General features: G+C 39.6%; 2 protein-coding genes across 2 annotated transcripts in view; both read right to left on the reverse strand.

The window, feature by feature from the left end:
• The window catches only part of LOC146712974 (butyrophilin-like protein 2), a 285791-nt gene that overhangs the window by 153305 nt on the left and 111980 nt on the right, over positions 1–20506 (reverse strand). The window lies entirely within an intron of this gene.
• On the reverse strand, positions 1791–15982 carry LOC146712980 (uncharacterized). Its single transcript, XM_085446076.1, has 4 exons — positions 15741–15982; positions 7198–7303; positions 4977–6749; positions 1791–4727 (listed from the first exon to the last, which is right to left on the reverse strand). The coding sequence occupies exons 2-3, from the start codon at positions 7213–7215 to the stop codon at positions 5001–5003; spliced, it is 1767 nt and encodes a 588-aa protein (XP_085302202.1). The 5' UTR covers positions 7216–7303; positions 15741–15982; the 3' UTR covers positions 1791–4727; positions 4977–5000.

Consider the following 20506-nt stretch of genomic DNA (forward strand, 5'->3'; position numbering starts at 1 on the left):
CTACCTTCAAAAACTGTGTGCAAGTGCACCTAGAAGAATTGATGCTGTTTTGAAGGCAAAAGGTGTTTACACCACTTATTGATTTATCTTTTGTTCATTCACTGCATTTTGTTGATTGATGAAAATATGGTGACTTTCAGCTCACAGGGCTCAAATAAGAGAACCAATCAGTCATATTTGTAGGTTATTGTTACGCCCCAGTCTAGGGGTACAGAAACATAACATAAGGGTTGGAAAGGAAGTGACCCCACCCTGGTTCCAAAAACCATAGTCAGAAGCCAATCTTTGAAGTGAGCGGTGGTTCATTTGTGTCTACACTGAAAAACTTTACTCTGGGATGAACAAAGCCCGAAATAACACGCCCCCCCCCCCCCCCCCAAAAAAAGCAACAACAAAACAAGCTAAGTCAGGAAAGGAGGTGCTGTCTAAACCCTATGTGAAACATAAACCAAACAAAGGACACATGCTACACTTAACTCCCTAACTGAAATAAACAGGAGAATATTAAGGCAGCTCTCCTCTTCTGCTTCAGTGCTTATTTACAGTTTACTATTTACAAGTGAAAATGTGTCTACATACTATGTCCAAAGCTCTGTAGGTCTTAAGGATCACACACACGAATGTCACAAAGTTTGGAGGCCAAGGATGGGTCTGCTGCTGCTGTCACCTGCTGTCGCCAACAACTGCTGGTGAGGGATGTTTTAAAAACAGCCACATGATGAGGGGACCAATAACCCACCGCCAGCTCTCCTATCAGGAAGGACCTGTAGATACTTAAAGACATAGCACAGAAAAAAAACTCTAGACGGCCAGGGCCGTAACAGCTATTGCCAATAACGTTCAACTATTAAAATACATTTTGCTAAAGTGACTTTAATGTCCCCTGTATTAGATCAAAATAAGAGAAAACAGATAACCACTGTTGTGATACCCTTTATCTCTCACCTGGGTTTGTTGGTTTTGTCAAGTCAATTAATACAAAGAAGAACTGGCTTTGTTGAGCTGCCTCAGTTAAATCACTAACACGGGTACACACTTAGCCTGTATTTTTGTAGGAACATTACATTCTGGCAACATAAGCTCACCATCTGTAAACTTAACATGTGAAGCTCAAGATTAAAGAAAACAAACTGAAGCAAAATTAAGAGAAACTCTATATTTGTTTCTTTATCAGTACCTGTGAGAAGACTGTTCATACTGTGTTGTTCTCTCTGCAAAGTTTTCTATCAGTAAATCTCAGAGAGACAAAGTAAACATTTACCGTCAGGTCCCAAGCTACTGCTAAAGATACTGTTACTGTGCCACGTGCATATCTTTGGAAATAATGAATTAGGTGGCAAAATCTGAGAATTAAAATCAGTTAATTAACTAAAAAGATAGAAAACAAGTAGAAAACCAAATTGAAAGGAAATATGTGTCGGTGTGTCTCCTCCTGTGATAAACCTCCACATGTACCACTGAAAACAGTTAAATTAGTTTGAATCAGAAATCAGGGCTCAAACTACTTGTTCTGAGACCATTTCTTCATTTTTCACACCAAACTGTTTGTAGCTGTCGCATTGAAATGTAATTATTATGTGATTGCAATGTTCAAAATTTGGTGTTTAATCTGGATTCATGTTGTGTTGTCGCCACCTACTGGTGGGCCTGAGTGTGACGCTTTGTGGTGCGCATGCTCGAGCCAGAAAGAGAATGCTGGCTTGTGTAAAAGGTGGAAATATTGAAGATATTGACTACAATTGCTCATGAATGTTCAGTAGAAAGGCGCACACGGTATGTTGGTGCATTTACTTTGTGTGCATGTTTTATTTGAATTTTTGTTCTCCTGATGTAATATCCGTGTTTTTCATTGATCATTTCACCAGTTTTTCACGGTGTTTGCTGGTGAAAAGAAGATTAAAATACTGGCTGAACATAAGTTGGAGCATGGCCCTTCATTCTACTTCGAACATGAAAAACCTTCAGGAGCAGTTACACTGTTTAATAAGACAAACGTTACAGAGTTCATCAAATATAACTAACGCTTTAACATTATCAGGATTTCATAATACAAACTTCAAATCAACAGGAAAACAGCTGCAGAACATGTGGATCAAAATGAATTCATTAAAAAACAACATGTGGACTTCAAGGATACAGTAAATACACTAAAGTGAAAGGAGGAAAAAATGTGAAGGAATTTGAATTAAGTAAAAGTAGTCACCTGTGATCTTTAAAATGGCCCTGATGTGTGCTGCTGTTTTTAACTTTCAACATTTCTTTGCTGCCACTGTGAATATGAATGTGGTCTTTGCCTAATTAAATAAATGTTACACTGACTCACTGCTTCATGTTCTGGTACAAACTGGCATTATATGAAAGTACAGCCCAAAACCAGTTTAGCTTGAGTTTCTTTTTTCTGGACATAAAGTCACAGCAGGTGTTGTTTCAAAGCTGGTGGACAGATTTAGTTCATTTTGGAGGATTTAAGAGCAACTGCTGTGAAAATATTTGCAGTTTTGGGAGAAAATGATTTAAGATTAGATTTTACCTCAGCAAAAGATTAAATATGAAGGAAGAATTAAAATCCCTAAAAGGAAAAATAATAAACTTGATATACATATCTATACATGCCGCTTCCTAAATGTAACATTCAGGATTATTCACTGCAGCTCCAGAAATCAGAGCTACCTCATCAGATCCAAGTTTGGCATCAGCTGACACTCTTTACAGGAGATTCCATCTGAACTCTGTGGAGCCTGATCTCAAGGTTTTTAAGTCTGACCCTGAAACCAGAAGAGGATCTTTCTCTCTCTTCAGATTCATTGTGATCCAGTGTTAAGAAATATACTCTAAAACACTTCTTCAGTAAAGACTCAGAGAAGAAAAACACACAGAACTTCTTGCTAGCAAGGGCAGCCTCCAGCACTGAGGCTCGCACTGAGAAACTGCCCTGGTCTTTATTTATACTTCAGGGAGCGTTTGTTCCTTACATTGGAATGTGGAGGTGTGTGTGTGTGTGTGTGTGTGTGTGTGTGTGTGTGTGTGGGGTCAGAGTGTGGCCCCATAAACGACTTCCCTTAACCTGCTGGTCTGGAAAATCCAACAGTTCATCTATATGTAAAAAAGCACTTAAACTAAAACTGACATACTGTAGCAACGTTAATCCTACCGTAAAACAATAAGAGAAGGTACGACCTCTCTCATGCTCCTAGGATGTGGGGGTGAACACCAGAGATGGGCAGTAACGCGTTACTTGTAACGCGTTACTGTAATCTGATTACTTTTTTCGTGCGTGGAAGTACTGACCTTACTTTGAGTTTGATTCCATAAAAAGGGACAAAAACATTAGCGTCCATCGTGCGTGGGAAGAAAACTTCTTTTTACAGCGAAAAAAACCCCTAAAGTTCCAAGCAAGCACCAAGACGTAATGGGAAATTCACAGAGTAACTCGTGGATTCTTCAACTGACCGCGGCACACCTGCATCAGGGTAAACCTCCGCCTACCTCAGTCCTGCTTTACAGGTGAAAATAGAGCAACAGGACCGCTGAGTCTTTGACTTTATTTATTTTCTGCTGTTTTTTACTTGCATCTATTTGAAAGAGTGAGTGTAAACACAAAAAATATTTTATTTTATGTGCTGGAATGTGTAGAAAATAGGTTTAAATGTGAAACTAATTTATTCCAGTCAGAGAATGTTGCATATAATTAAATTTTTGCTTGATGCATAAAGTTAAAAGATTAAAAATGATAAAACAAGTTAAAAAAAATGAGACTTTTCCATTTGATTACATTTTGTATGATGGATTATGTAGAAAAAGTAGAATTGGGCTGAAAGATCTATCGCTTCATCACCTCTTCAGGTTGTAAATCGTGTTTTTAAAAAGTAACTAAGTAATTAATTACTTTTGAAAATAAGTAATCAGTAAAGTAACGGGATTACTTTTTGGGGGGAAGTAATCAGTAATTAGTTACTGATTACTTTTTTCAAGTAACTTGACCAACACTGGTGAACACCCTAGAATGTTACAGACCTCCTAGGATGAGACATTCTTTCAATATGCCACCAACTATATACTTCTACACACAAATGATTACATGCAGCATTCTACCATATGCAAACTTGTATCATTGAAAGATTATACTGACTACTAAGCACAATTTTCCTATTAACATCCAGTGATTTCAGTCCTGCATGATCAGGCTGATGTTTGCACAGAGCAGATAATGAAGTGAAGGCTTTTGCACATTGGTAACAGTGAAACAGTTTATTTACAGTGTGGGATTGTTTGTGTTCGGAGTATGAACTGAGATTCCTGAAGCTTTTGTCACACTGGTCACAGCTGAAGTTCACTTCCATGTGTGTACGTTCATGTTTGTTACGATGACCTGATTGTGACCAGCTTTTGTCACAGTGTCTGCACTTGTATGGTGTCTCTCCAGTGTGGATTCCCTTATGCTTTTTCATTGAGCTCATTTCCAGTGGTGAAGGATGACCCACACTGGTCACAGATGTGCTTTTTGACCCCACTGTGGAAGAGTTCATGTATTTTAATGTACTTGGTGTGTGGAAGCCTCTCCCACATTCTTTGCAGTAGTTCATTTTGTCTCCAGTGTGGCTACGTTGATGTGGTTTTTGGTCCCGTTGATGATTGGAAGTTTTTCCACAAAGATCACAGAGAAACTCTTTCCCACCACCACAGTGACGACAGGGTTGAGAAATGGATTCATGTGCTTTGCTCCACATCTAAACAAAGACATTGTAAGTTGGGGAATTCCTTCAACATTTTTATCCTGAACGTTGCCTGAAATAAAAAGCATCTCTGCCAACGTCCAATTACATTTTACTGTTTACATTACAACACTCAGCTTACTGAGTGAAAATTATTCTTCATTTTTCCAAACAGTTCATTCAGTATAACTCCATAAGTTTACTGATCAGACTTGTTTCAAACAATCAGGTTAAAATTACAAGACAAAAAAACTAAATACATACCTCACAGTAACTGCACTTGTAGAGTTACTTTCTTGTGTGGATCTGTTGGTGTTTATTCAGCTGAAGTGGAGCTTTAAAAGTCTTCTCACACAGGTCACATTTATATGGTCTCTCCTCAGTGTGGCTAATCATATGTCGTCGTAACTTTGCACCTGTTGCAAACAGTTTCCCACACTGATCACAGCAGTAAACATCATTTCCAGTGTGAATCCGTACGTGAATATTTCGGTACCGTATGTCGCTGAAACATTTTCCACAAAAGTCGCAGCTGTACGCCTTAATTCCAGAGTGGGTAACTAGATGCCTCTGTAAGTCGCTATTTAGAGCAAAAGCCTTACCACACAACTCACAGTTGTGTGCTTTAACTCCACTGTGGATGAGTTGGTGTTTTTTTAAGTGTGCAGCCTGGGCAAAAGACTTTCCACACAAGTCACAGCTGTAAGGTTTAACTCCAATGTGGATGACTTGGTGTCTTTTTAAGGTTTGCGCCAGGGTAAAAGACTTTCCACAAGACTCACAGCTGTAAGGTTTAACTCCACTATGGATGACTTGGTGTGTTTTTAGGCTTCGAGCCAGGGTAAAAGACTTTCCACACAAGTCACAACTGTACGCTTTAACTCCACTGTGGATGATTTGGTGAGTTTTTAAGTCTCCAGCCTGGGTAAAAGACTTCCCACACAAGTCACAACTGTAAGGCTTAACTCCACTGTGGATGACTTGATGACTTTTTAAGTGTCCAGCCTGGGTAAAAGACTTTCCACACAAGTCACAACTGTAAGCTTTAACTCCACTGTGGATGACTTGGTGTTTTTTTAGGCTTTGAGCCAGGGTAAAAGACTTTCCACACAGGTCACAGTTGTACGCTTTAAATCCACTGTGGATGAGTTGGTGAGTTTTTAAGTGTCCAGCCAGGGTAAAAGACTTTCCACACAGGTCACAGTTGTACGCTTTAAATCCACTGTGGATGAGTTGGTGAGTTTTTAAGTCTCCAGCCTGGGTAAAAGATTTTCCACACAAGTAACAGCTGTAAGCTTTAACTCCACTGTGGATGACTTGGTGTTTTTTTAGGCTTTGAGCCAGGGTAAAAGACTTTCCACACAGGTCACAGTTGTACGCTTTAAATCCACTGTGGATGAGTTGGTGAGTTTTTAAGTGTCCAGCCAGGGTAAAAGACTTTCCACACAAGTCACAGCTGTACGGTTTAAATCCACTGTGGATGAGTTGGTGTGTTTTTAGGCTTTGAGCCAGGGTAAAAGATTTTCCACACAGGTCACAGTTGTACGCTTTAAATCCACTGTGGATGAGTTGGTGTGTTTTTAAGTTTCCAGCCTGGGTAAAAGACTTTCCACACAGGTCACAGCTGTATGCTTTAACTCCACTGTGGATGAGTTGGTGAGTTTTTAAGTGTCCAGCCTGGGTAAAAGACTTTCCACACAACTCACAGCTGTAAGGTCTAACTCCACTGTGGATGACTTGGTGTTTTTTTAGGCTTTGAGCCAGGGTAAAAGACTTTCCACACAGGTCACAGTTGTACGCTTTAAATCCACTGTGGATGAGTTGGTGTGTTTTTAAGTTTCCAGCCTGGGTAAAACACTTTCCACACAACTCACAGCTGTAAGGTTTAACTGCACTGTGGATGATTTGGTGTCGTTTTAAGTGTTCAGCCCGGGTAAAATCCTTCCCACACTCATCACAGCTGTAGGTTTTCTCTCCTTTTCTTCTGTGAGGTTTGTCGGCCTCCTGAGAGCGCTGACTTCTCGCTCCATGTTGGTCCTGCAGTGACAGAGATACAAACAGAGGCCGTGAGTGAAATGCAGTCGTGGAACAAACTGAAACTCCCTCCATTGGTGGAATTTAAAGTGAGAACAAACACATTGTTGGTGTGTTTCCACCACCTTCTGGTGACAGTATCACATTACAATGATGTGCTACAATGAGAGTTGTAATGAAAATGAAATTATTGAAGAAATATTGACGAGTAGAGAAACTCTTTTACTTCAGAAAAAGGTTCAACTGATGATAATGTTGTTTCAATGTGTTTAGAGAAAATATGATCTTTTTATTTTCTTTTAACTTCTCTGGTTTTTGGTTCTGAATGTAGATTCTGTATATATGGAGGAGCCCAGGATGGAAAAGACAAAGCTGCTGTTAACGGGTTTTGAAAAACCGACCGGCTGTACACACAGTTTGAATAACAGTGTAACTGTGATGTTTTTCTCACCTTTTGTGTTGAAGTCATTGTTTCCTCTGTAGTGGCTGAGCTGAGTCCAAATGGCTGAAATTATTCCTCTGCTGCACCACCAGACTCTTCTCCTCCTGTTACTCAGCTGTATATATGTGTATATATTTTATTTTGACAGCGATATATATATATATATATATATATATATATATATATATATATAAAAGGGGTGCAACGATATTCGTATCGATCGATATTGTATCGATATTGAACCGTTCGATACAGTGCTTTCGGTTCAGTACGCATATGTATCGAACAATAAAAAAATTTGTAATTTATTTTATCAACTTTCCTTCTGACGATGCTGTCTGTGTTGAGCGCTCAGTGAATCTGCGTTCGACTATTCCGCCTAGGGTCAACAGTGCAGCCTAGGCGGAGTAGTCGAACGCAGATTCACTGAGCGCTCAACACAGACAGCATCGTCAGAAGGAAGAGCGCAGGGCAAGCTAGCGAGACAGAAGTTAAGCTCTCCTTGTAACATGGACCTCCTCCACCCTCATTCAGATCTGGCGTTTGGAATTATTTTGGTTTTCATGTGACGTATGACCCTGAAGGTAAGCGAGTCATGGACTAAAGTAAAACAGTATGTTGGATGTGCCATGCAATGCTCAATTACATGGGTGGGAACTAGTGTGTTAGCGCAGTTAGCTCGTTAACGTGTTGGCCGTCTAGCCCCATGCACGGGGCGATCGGCGGTAGCTCGTTAACGGAGATTTGCCGTGTTGTGGCGTTAAGGTCATTTCAACGAGATTAACCTGAAAGCACTAGTGGGAACACAACGAATATGACTGCACACTTACGCCGACATCATCCTAGTGCAAAGACAAGTGGAAGCAGAAAAAAAACAAGCAAGCATGCTACTAACTTTAGCCGAGTCATTTAGACAGCTGTTTAATATGCTGCTGAGAATATAGCCCAGAAGAAGCGTATAGTATAGCTTTTATTTTGGAAAGAGACATTTCTCTGTAATAAACTCTCTTTTCCAAAGATGAGTGATTCCTCAATCAGATACAGGGCTTGCAATATCGCTAGCCCAACGTCCCGGGGCTAGCGATTTTTTCAGTCGGGGTACCAAAATCTATCTCTGCCCTGCCCGTCGGGCTATTGTAGGAAGGAAAAATATATGTCAATGCTTTTGCATTCTTTCGGAAATGTAGCTGGGTAATTATGTCATTGGCATCGGTGAGCCACTGTCAATATGTGACATATTGAAATCGCGTTTGAATTTGCGCTTGTTTTTTTGCTTTCACTTTGCAATCGTGCGAACTGTGTATAGAGAGCGACAGCACTGATCTGTGAGTGATGATAATTTGCGCACCAATTCCTCTGACATCGTCTTATTAATCGTTAGCTTACTATGCAAACATGACAAGTGAAATCTCCCGCAGCTTAAACATGTGAGAGGTTGATCGCGCAGAGAATCGCTGAGCTTATGTGAGTGCGTGTGTAAAAGCAGCAGGATTTATATTTGACTACGATGACCTGGATGACTGAGAACCTTCACAGACAGATATATATTTTAGTTCTGCTGAGCCAAATAAGACAGGTCAGGGTGAAGAAGTGACAGCCAAAGAAAAGCTTACCACAAAACGGAGAAGTTATGACAAATCAGACTATAAGGCAAAAAGAAAGTGCAGCTTTATGGTTTCATGGACAAAAGAATTTCTGTGGCTGCGATATGACAAGCTAAATAACCAGGGCTGCACATAAGTGGTCCGCAGGTGCGCATTCGCTGTCAAAATAAAAAACACGCACAAGGGTTAGGGTTAAATTTAAAAACTGTACTTTTGAGTTAAAATATATATTTATAATTTTAATAAATGACAAATTAAAAATGCATGAACATTTTTTTGTATCGAAAAAATATCGAACCGTGACACCAAAGTATCGAACCGAACCATGAATTTTGTGTATCGTTGCACCCCTAATAAATATATATATATATATATATATATATATATATATATATATATATATATATATATATATATATATATATATACACACACACACACACACACACACACACACACACACACACACACACACACACACACACAGTGCAGAATTATTAGGCAAATGAGTATTTTGTCCACATCATCCTCTTCATGCATGTTGTCTTACTCCAAGCTGTATAGGCTCGAAAGCCTACTACCAATTAAGCATATTAGGTGATGTGCATCTCTGTAATGAGAAGGGGTGTGGTCTAATGACATCAACACCCTATATCAGGTGTGCATAATTATTAGGCAACATCCTTTCCTTTGGCAAAATGGGTCAGAAGAAGGACTTGACAGGCTCAGAAAAGTCAAAAATAGTGCGATATCTTGCAGAGGGATGCAGCAGTCTCAAAACTGCAAAGCTTCTGAAGCGTGATCATCGAACAATCAAGTGTTTCAATCAAAATAGTCAACAGGGTCGCAAGAAGCGTGTGGAAAACTTTGGCCATATTTCAGAGCTGCAACATCACTGGAGTGCCCAAAAGCACAAGGTGTGCAATACTCAGAGACATGGCCAAGGTGAGAAAGGCTGAAAGACGACCACCACTGAACAAGACACACAAGCTGAAATGTCAAGACTGGGCCAAGAAATATCTCGAGACTGATTTTTCTAAGGTTTTATGGACTGATGAAATGAGAGTGAGTCTTGATGGGCCAGATGGATGGGCCCGTGGCTGGATTGGTAAAGGGCAGAGAGCTCCAGTCCGACTCAGACGCCAGCAAGGTGGAGGTGGAGTACTGGTTTGGGCTGGTATCATCAAAGATGAGCTTGTGGGCCTTTTCAGGTTGAGGATGGAGTCAAGCTCAACTCCCAGTCCTACTGCCAGTTTCTGGAAGACACCTTCTTCAAGCAGTGGTACAGGAAGAAGTCTGCATCCTTCAAGAAAAACATGATTTCCATGCAGGACAATGCTCCATCACACGCGTCCAAGTACTCCACAGCGTGGCTGGCAAGAAAGGGTATAAAAGAAGAAAAACTAATGACATGGCCTCCTTGTTCACCTGATCTGAACCCCATTGAGAACCTGTGGTCCATCATCAAATGTGAGATTTACAAGGAGGGAAAACAGTACACCTCTCTGAACAGTGTCTGGGAGGCTGTAGTTGCTGCTGCACACAATGTTGATGGTGAACAGATCAAAACACTGACAGAATCCATGGATGGCAGGCTTTTGAGTGTCCTTGCAAAGAAAGGTGGCTATATTGGTCGCTGATTTGTTTTTGTTTTGTTTTTGAATGTCAGAAATGTATATTTGTGAATGTGGAGATGTTATATTGGTTTCACTGGTAAAAATAAATATTTGAAATGGGTATATATTTGTTTTTTGTTAAGTTGCCTAATAATTATGCACAGTAATAGTCACCTGCACACATAGATATCCCCCTAAAATAGCTAAAACTAAAAACAAACTTAAAAACTACTTCCAAAACCATTCAGCTTTGATATTAATGAGTTTTTTGGGTTCATTGAGAACATGGTTGTTGTTCAATAATAAAATTATTCCTCAAAAATACAACTTGCCTAATAATTCTGCACTCCCTATACAGTGGGGCAAAAAAGTATTTAGTCAGCCACCGATTGTGCAAGTTCCCCCACCTAAAATGATGACAGAGGTCAGTAATTTGCACCAGAGGTACACTTCAACTGTGAGAGACAGAATGTGAAAAAAAAATCCATGAATCCACATGGTAGGATTTGTAAAGAATTTATTCGTAAATCAGGGTGGAAAATAAGTATTTGGTCAATAACAAAAATACAACTCAATACTTTGTAACATAACCTTTGTTGGCAATAACAGAGGTCAAACGTTTACTATAGGTCTTTACCAGGTTTGCACACACAGTAGCTGGTATTTTGGCCCATTCCTCCATGCAGATCTTCTCGAGAGCAGTGATGTTTTGGGGCTGTCGCCGAGCAACACGGACTTTCAACTCCCGCCACAGATTTTCTATGGGGTTGAGGTCTGGAGACTGGCTAGGCCACTCCAGGACTTTTAAATGCTTCTTACGGAGCCACTCCTTTGTTGCCCGGGCGGTGTGTTTTGGATCATTGTCATGTTGGAAGACCCAGCCTCGTTCCATCTTCAAAGTTCTCACTGATGGAAGGAGGTTTTGGCTCAAAATCTCACCATACATGGCCCCATTCATTCTGTCCTTAACACGGATCAGTCGTCCTGTCCCCCTGGCAGAAAAACAGCCCCATAGCATGATGTTTCCACCCCCATGCTTCACAGTAGGTATGGTGTTCTTGGGATGCAACTCAGTATTCTTCGTCCTCCAAACACGACGAGTTGAGTTTATACCAAAAAGTTCTACTTTGGTTTCATCTGACCACATGACATTCTCCCAATCCTCTGCTGCATCATCCATGTGCTCTCTGGCAAACTTCAGACGGGCCTGGACATGCACTGGCTTCAGCAGCGGAACACGTCTGGCACTGCGGGATTTGATTCCCTGCCGTTGTAGTGTGTTACTGATGGTGACCTTTGTTACTTTGGTCCCAGCTCTCTGCAGGTCATTCACCAGGTCCCCCCGTGTGGTTCTGGGATCTTTGCTCACCGTTCTCATGATCATTTTGACCCCACGGGATGAGATCTTGCGTGGAGCCCCAGATCGTGGGAGATTATCAGTGGTCTTGTATGTCTTCCATTTTCTGATGATTGCTCCCACAGTTGATTTTTTCACACCAAGCTGCTTGCCTATTGTAGATTCACTCTTCCCAGTCTGGTGCAGGTCTACAATACTTTTCCTGGTGTCCTTCGAAAGCTCTTTGGTCTTGGCCGAATTTGGTCTTCTTTGGCGGAGTTTGGAGTCTGACTGTTTGAGGCTGTGGACAGGTGTCTTTTATACAGATGATGAGTTCAAACAGGTGCCATTCATACAGGTAACGAGTGGGGGACAGAAAAGCTTCTTACAGAAGACGTTACAGGTCTGTGAGAGCCAGAGATTGTCCATGTTTGAGGTGACCAAATACTTATTTTCCACCCTGATTTACGAATAAATTCTTTACAAATCCTACCATGTGAATTCATGGATTTTTTTTTTCACATTCTGTCTCTCACAGTTGAAGTGTACCTCTGGTGCAAATTACTGACCTCTGTCATCATTTTAAGTGGGGGAACTTGCACAATCGGTGGTTGACTAAATACTTTTTTGCCCCACTGTATATACACACATATATATCCATCCAACCAAAATCAAATTGATTACAGACATCAGATCCTTTCCATTGAAGGTTAAAGTTTGGTTAAAGGGAAATCAGAGATGTAGTCATTTTAACTAATGATTTTATTTTTATTCATTTTCTATTAATTGTAGTTGTATTTACGATGTATTTTGGCTTCATGAAAATGTATGTTTTATGGTAAAATGTATTTATTTTGATTGTAAGCCCAACAAGGGACAATTGTTGAAAATTAGCAATAGCTACAAATCAGTTTCATGTTTTGTACTTGGACTATGTCAAACTGCACTGTCTCTTTTAAATAAATAACTTCAAATTCAAATGTGTGAGGGAGACTTTACCATGACATACACCTGGTTACATGGGAATAAACCTATTATCTAATAGGACATTAGGGTTGTGTGAAATGTGTCTGGCTGGTGAATGAATGTTTGGGGAATTATTTGGCGGCTACATACAGTGGAACCTGTCAATAAGTATTGGTTTGATTTATCAGTTTAAGGAGAAGAGTATGCTTTGACAAGTCCTAAAATTCTTTACATTTGTTAGTATTTTCTTTTCTTTTCTTTACTTTTTTTTTTTTTTTTTGAGGAGTGCACTGAGAATTATGTTTGAGAATCTGTTCTCCTTTAAGCAGGCCTGCATGATTGGAACTAAAAGTGCTATACAACAGTGTTGCTGGAAAACAATCATCAAGTGAGCTTCTCCACATTACAATGGGCACTGGAGAACATCTATGTGGGACTCGATTAGATAGTAAGTCCTAAGTCCCTTGTCTAAAAGGATTCAGCAAGGTAATCCATTCTAAATTCTTCTTGATGCATGCTCAATCATCCAGGTAAGTAAATTTCAAAAAGTTGATTCTGTTCATCTGGACGTAGCGTTTTCAGTGGGAGAAACGCTTCGTCACTCATCCAAGTGACTTCTTCAGTCTCAGCTGACTGCAGGTTTCCCCAATCTTATAAACAGTAACTAGAACCACTGAAGGAACAATGGGCTGGGAGGTCAGTTCCTTCATCATAATTATGTAAATTCTCATGACCACTGATCAAAGACCAGTGATCAATAGCTATGAATACCATTCACAGAGAGTTGGAGAATGGCTGCAATCACAGCATTGTAAGATGGCGAAAGATGTCCCCTTAGGCCCCCTCCTCGATTCAGAGATGGTCTTTCCCTTCTCATGTAAATGGCCTCCTCGACTCCACACGCAAACCGGCGTTCCTCCCTGTCCAGGATGTGTACATCCTCATCAGTGAAAGAGTGTCCACTGGCCTGTAGGTGTTGTGGAGGCAGATTTTTCTTCTCATGTATTAATCACATATTTAATCACATCACATTAGTTAAAGTAATATCACTTTCTCACTTTCCTATAGTAAAAGCACTCCTGTCACCAGTTTGCATGCATGTGGAATGTTAACACAGTGAGGCCATTGTAATGGGAGACATTGAACACACAGTGCAACTCCTTCTCCTTATCAGGGATGTAAATCCTTAGGTGACGATCAAGCAGAAAACAAGGTCATAATAATTCTCTCTGTGAGGGAGGAGGTATAGGTAAGATTTTGGGTTCGTCACATTTCATTGAGGGATTTTTGATTGGCCTCAAACATGCCTGAAGCACCTAAAGAATGAGGTAGTTCTTCCAGTGTTTAATGTGATTGTTTTGGTTTCCCCAATCACTGATGTGGGCACAGTAAAGATAATTGTAAATTCCTTTGAGAGGGTTTACACTTTTTAAATGGGTCTATTGCCCTACAATAGTAAAGAGTACAGTACACTGCATAGATAGAGAGGAAAGATCTATCAGTCTGTTGTAAAATTTAGCTCAGAAGTGTTTGATATATGTTGGCTGTACATGGCCACATCTGGGTTTTACCCCAGACTTTGACGGCACTAACATTGAATTTAGTTTATGTTTGTGTTATTCATTTACCTATAGGTTTTAGTATAGCCACTGTCCTTTATGGAAAACATCTGGACAGGGCAAAGATAAGATAAGATAACCTTTATTAGTCCCACACGTGGGAAAGCAAAAGGCACAAAGGAGTGTGTGTGTGATGTTTAGAATATTCAGAAACCTAAAGTATGTATCAGCAGCAGAATGGACCTGAAAATAAGTGCCCATGTTTGTTTCAGTTATATGAAGCTTTGAATATTGTGGATTAGTAGTACTGCTGCGTTTGTTGCATCGCATTGCTGTAATTGTTTATATGCTTTATATATTCTGAGGTAAGTTGATCTATAGTGTTACATCATATTCTATAATGATATGTGTTTGTATACTTTTTGCCCAGTTTGACCCATTTAGCAGAAGTCAGCCTGTTTAAGGCTCTGATATCTATTCTGTATGACTTAAAGCAGTTATGACATGGTATGATTTTCTCACCCAATAAAGGAATATTTAATATATCAGTCTACTCTTCATTTTATCAGAAACAGTCATGATAACATTTATCAAATGTGAAGCTAGTTTGCTGCGTCTTTTGCTGCTGGCTCAGTCAATTTGGTTGGAGACGTAAACACAGAGCTGACCCAACACAGCAGAATCGCTGAGCTCCGACAGTCCGTCTGCGGGCTGTAGGGTGAGAAAGCCGAGAAAGACAAAGAACTGAAGAAGCTTCTCGGATGAGAGGTGAGACGTCTTCAAGCAACTTATAGGAGTCCAGACGCTTTTCTTTGCAAGCTCCTTTGGCCGAAGAGACAAAGCTGATTCTGATGCGTCGGTGTGTGTTTACGTCTTTGCGTGGAATCCGTGTACCTGCTCTCACTTAATGTTTGGTGGATGTTGAAATAGTTTTGTGAGCTTTAATCTGAGAATCTGGCAAAACACAGTTATATTTAAAAGTCAATTCAGGATTTAATGATTCGATATCGCTTTATTCAAACTACTCACCTCCCTCTCTCCACCTGCACTTTCAACTGGACCACGGCCAATCAGAGAGGTCCCGCCCCTGACTATCTCTGATTGGTTTAGTCCACGATAGGGGCATAACGTGTGTCTGTTGTTGACCACACGGAGAGTTGCAGAGATTTTTTTTGTTGTTGTGGTGCGCCCAAAGATTTTTTTTAGTCGCACCATTGAAAAATTTGGTCGCATTAGCGACCAATTTGGTCGCACTCTAGAGCCCTGCCTGCACCCCATCCTTTTGTTCATACTCCAAGACTATTTTTCTATATGTATTCTTACCCCCTAGCAACCGCCATTTCATATTGTTGCAAGCAATCACAAACTCTACAGTCTGTCTAACTCCAGTGTATCCCAAGCAATCTATTATTCTGAACAGAGCTAAACTCAACATAAACGGAACCCACATTAAAGTTAGCTCGGTGCTTACCTTTAGATGAGCCCACAAACCGAGAGAAACTCCGTGATGAAGCTGGAAGTCTTAAGAAACACAGAGACGGAGCAGAGACCCACGTGGTTCACGCTGATCTCAGCTACGATCCAGGAGACAAGGGTGTGCAGATCGATGCAGACATCGATCCAAACGTTGGTAGTGGTATATGTTCCTGTAAGTTCACTACTTTACTCCCGTTTCATGAAAAAGCAGCTCTCTCTGCTCGACTCCTCTCCTGCACACACACTTTGCTCCGCCTCCTTTTCCGGCTCTGCTGTGATTTGTTTCTGCGCGGTCACGTGACCGAGCTTCACAAGGTTTTTTTTTTATTAGTAATATAAACATACAAACAAAATGCACCATATATTACAGATTCAGAGAATAGACATTTCTTACATATTAGCAACTTTCATATATAGTGAAAATAAAATATAAAGATGGGGTCACATAATTTAACAAATTATTAACTCACTAAATCAAAATCTTCCATAAAGGAAACAAAAAAGCAGCCTTTTTCTTTTTAACTAAAGTCAAAGATTTAACCAACAGGTTTAAGTCGTTTTTCCAGTGAGCCAGTGTTGGTTTAGTCTTAAAAAAGAGACATTTATGTATAAAATGCTTGCACAAGATTAATAACACATTAACACCATAATTAGCTTTCTTTTCTTTCAAAAACACTCCAAACATTATCATATTTAAGGTAAATGGGGTAATTTGAATCCCACTGGAATAAAGCCAGGTATGAAAATCCAACCAAAATATTTGTATAAAATTGCACAAAAAGAATAGATGGTCCAAATCCTCCTCTTCTGTTTCACAAAATACACAATTACCCGTTTCTATTTTGAATCTATCACTAAGGAGTCTATTTGCCGGGTAAATTTTATTCAAGATTTTAAATTGGACTTCTTTCCCTTTAGGAGGGATAGGGAAGGTGATATAATCAGTTCTTATTTTTTCAATTTCTTCCCTTTGGAAATCTTTTAATATGTAATTACGTCTAAGTAAATTTGGAGAATAAAGACTCCTTAATGAAGATCTAAGAAACTTATTGTTGCATTTAACATCACAAAATCGAATACCATTTATATATAATTGCCTTAACTTGGGGGAGATGTCAGAATATATTATATCATTTACAATATGTTTTTAAGTGACAATGGAATGGATTTTATAACCCGATTAAATTTACTTTTAGAACATTGGATATTAAACTTTTGGCAAAAATCTTGATGTCCTAGAACATGTCCTTCCTCATCCACAAAATGGGCAATTGCCCAAACACCTTTTGATAACCAATCTTGAATAAAAATAGATTTTCTGTTCATCAGTATATATCTATTGTTCCAAATTGGGCAATTATGTGGAGTGAAATTATGTTTAAATAACATTTTCCAATAAAGAAGGACCTGTTTATGGAATTCAGAGAGTTTAGCAGGTAGCTTAGTAATTTCAAAGTCACACTTTAGGAGAAAGTCGATACCCCCCAGTGTGTTAAAGACCTTACTTGGTATAAAAAACCAAATGGAGTGTGGATTATTTAGGAAGGATTTTAACCATTTAAGTTTCAAAACACCATTCATTATATCAAAATCAATTGCGTTTCCACCGCCTTCAATGTATGGTTTAACCAAATCATCTTTAGATATATAATGGCACTTATTCCTCCAAATAAAATTAAAATTCAAGCTATTAATTGTTTTAAACACACTCTCTAAAAACGTCATGCCCACAGCACGTTTTTGAGAAAATTCAAATATTTTGGTCCTTGAAGATCATTTCAGAGTTTTTAATGAGCTGCAGGAACCCTGTTCTGTGTGAGTGGAGAACAGCCAAGTCACCTCCTCTGATAAACCTCCACATGTACCACTGAAAACAGTTAAATTAGTTTGAATGGGAAACCAGAGCTCAAACTACTTGTTCTGAGACCATTTCTTCATTTTCACACCAAACTGTTTAATAAGACAAACTTTACACAGAGTACATCAAATATAACTAACACTCTATTATTGTCAGGATTTCATAATACAAACTTCAAATCAACAGGAAAACAGCTGCAGAACATGTGGATCAAAATTAATTCATTAAAAAACAACATGTGGACTTCAAGGATACAGTAAATACACTAAAGTGAAAGGAGGAGCCAAAATTTGAAGGAATTTGAATTAAGTAAAAGTAGTCACCTTATGATCTTTAAATTGGCCCTGATGTGTGCTGCTGTTTTTAACTTTCAACATTTCTTTGCTGCCACTGTGAATACGAATGTGGTCTTTGCCTAATTAAATAAAGGTTACACTGACTCACTGCATCATCTTCAGGTACAAACTGGTATTATATGAAAGTACAGCCCAAAACCAGTTTAGCTTGAGTTTCTTTTTTCTGGACATAAAGTCACAGCAGGTGTCGTTTCAAAGCTGGTGGACAGGTTTAGTTCATTTTGGAAGTTTTAAGAGCAACTGCTGTGAAAACATTTGTAGTTTTGGGAGAAAATGATTTAAGAGAAGATTTTACCACAGCAAAAGATTAAATATGAAGGAAGGATTGAAATTTAACTTAGGTAACACATAAAATGAATACAACTACTAAACACTACTGTATCCTAAGGAAACAAAGACTAAAATGTAACAGGGATAACATTTTAGAGAATTAAAATCCCTCAAAGGAAAAATAATAAACTTGATATGCATATCTAGACATGCAGCTTCCTAAATGTAACATTCAGGATTATTCACTGCAGGTCCAGAAATCAGAGCTACCTCATCAGATCCAAGTGTGGCATCAGCTGACACTCTTTACAGGAGATTCCATCTGAACTCTGTGGAGCCTGATCTCAAGGTTTTTAAGTCTGAGCCTGAAACCAGAAGAGGATCTTTCTCTCTCTTCAGATTCATTGTGATCCAGTGATTTCAGTCCTGCATGATCAGGCTGATGTTTGCACAGAGCAGATAATGAAGTGAATGTTTTTGCACATTGGTAACAGTGAAACAGTTTATTTACAGCGTGGGATCGTTTGTGTTCGGAGTATGAACTGAGATTCCTGAAGCTCTTGTCACACTGGTCACAGCTGAAGTTCACTTCCATGTGTGTACGTTCATGTTTGTTACGATGACCTGATTGTGAGAAGCTTTTGTCACAGTGTCTGCAATTGTATCGTGTCTCTCCTGTGTGGATTCCCTTATGCTTTTTCATTGAGCTCATTTCCAGTGGTGAAGGATGACCCACACTGGTCACAGATGTGCTTTTTGACCCCACTGTGGAAGAGTTCATGTATTTTAATGTACTTGGTGTGTGGAAGCCTCTCCCACATTCTTTGCAGTAGTTCATTTTGTCTCCAGTGTGGCTACGTTGATGTGGTTTTAGGTCCCGTTGATGATTGGAAGTTTTTCCACAAAGATCACAGAGAAACTCTTTCCCACCACCACAGTGACGACAGGGTTGAGAAATGGATCAGTGTGCTTCGCTCCGCTTCTAAACAAAGACATTGTAAATCAGGGAATTCCTTCAATGTTTTTATCCTGAACGTCGCCTGAAATAAAGAGCATCTCTGCCAACATCCAATTACATTTTACTGTTTACATTATAACACTCAGCTTACTGAGTGAAAATGAGTCTTCATTTTTCCAAACAGTTCATTCAGTATAACTCCATAAGTTTACTGATCAGACTTGTTCCAAACAATCAGGTTACAATTACAAGATAAACTAAATACATCCTCACAGTAACTGCACTTGTAGAGTTACTTTCTGGTGTGGATCTGTTGGTGTTTTTTAAGCTGATGTGGATATATAAAAGACTTTCCACACAAGTCACAGTTGTAAGCTTTAACTCCACCATGGATGACTTGGTGTGTTTTTAAGCCCCCAGCCTGGGTAAAAGACTTTCCACACAACTCACAGCTGTAAGGTTTAACTCCACTGTGGATGAGTTGGTGTGTTTTTAGACTTTGAGCCTGGGTAAAAGACTTTCCACACAAGTCACAGTTGTAGGCTTTAACTCCACTGTGGATGAGTTTGTGTGTTTTTAAGCCCCCAGCCTGGGTAAAAGATTTTCCACACAACTCACAGCTGTAAGGTTTAACTCCACTGTGGATGACTTGGTGTGTTTTTAGGCTTTGAGGCAGGGTAAAAGACTTTCCACACAAGTCACAGTTGTAGGCTTTAACTCCACTGTGGATGACTTGGTGTGTTTTTAGGCTTTGAGGCAGGGTAAAAGACTTTCCACACAACTCACATGTGTAAGCTTTAACTCCACTGTGGATGATTTGGTGTGTTTTTAAGCTTCCAGCCTGGGTAAAAAACTTTCCACACAAGTCACAGCTGTAAGGTTTAAATCCACTGTGGATGAGTTGGTGAGTTTTTAAGTCTCCAGCCCGGGTAAAAGACTTTCCACACAACTCACAGCTGTAAGGTTTAACTCCACTGTGGATGAGTTGGTGTGTTTTTAAGTTTTCAGCCCAGTTAAAAGCCTTTCCACACAAGTCACAGCTGTACGCTTTAACTCCACTGTGGATGACTTTGTGTGTTTTTAGGCTTTGAGCCAGGGTAAAAGACTTTCCACACAAGTCACAGCTGTACGCTTTAACTCCACTGTGGATGAGTTGGTGTTTTTTTAAGTTTCCAGCCTGGGTAAAAGACTTTCCACACAAGTCACAGCTGTAAGGTTTAACTCCACTGTGGATGAGTTGGTGTGTTTTTAAGTCTCCAGCTCGGGTAAAATCCTTCCCACACTCATCACAGCTGTAGTTTTTCTCTCCCTTTCTTCTG

The sequence above is a fragment of the Copadichromis virginalis genome, linkage group LG3, assembly GCF_057382275.1.
Source record: "Copadichromis virginalis isolate Kocher_CV1m ecotype Utaka linkage group LG3, C_Virginalis_male_GT1.1, whole genome shotgun sequence".
Taxonomy (NCBI): Eukaryota; Metazoa; Chordata; class Actinopteri; order Cichliformes; family Cichlidae; genus Copadichromis; species Copadichromis virginalis.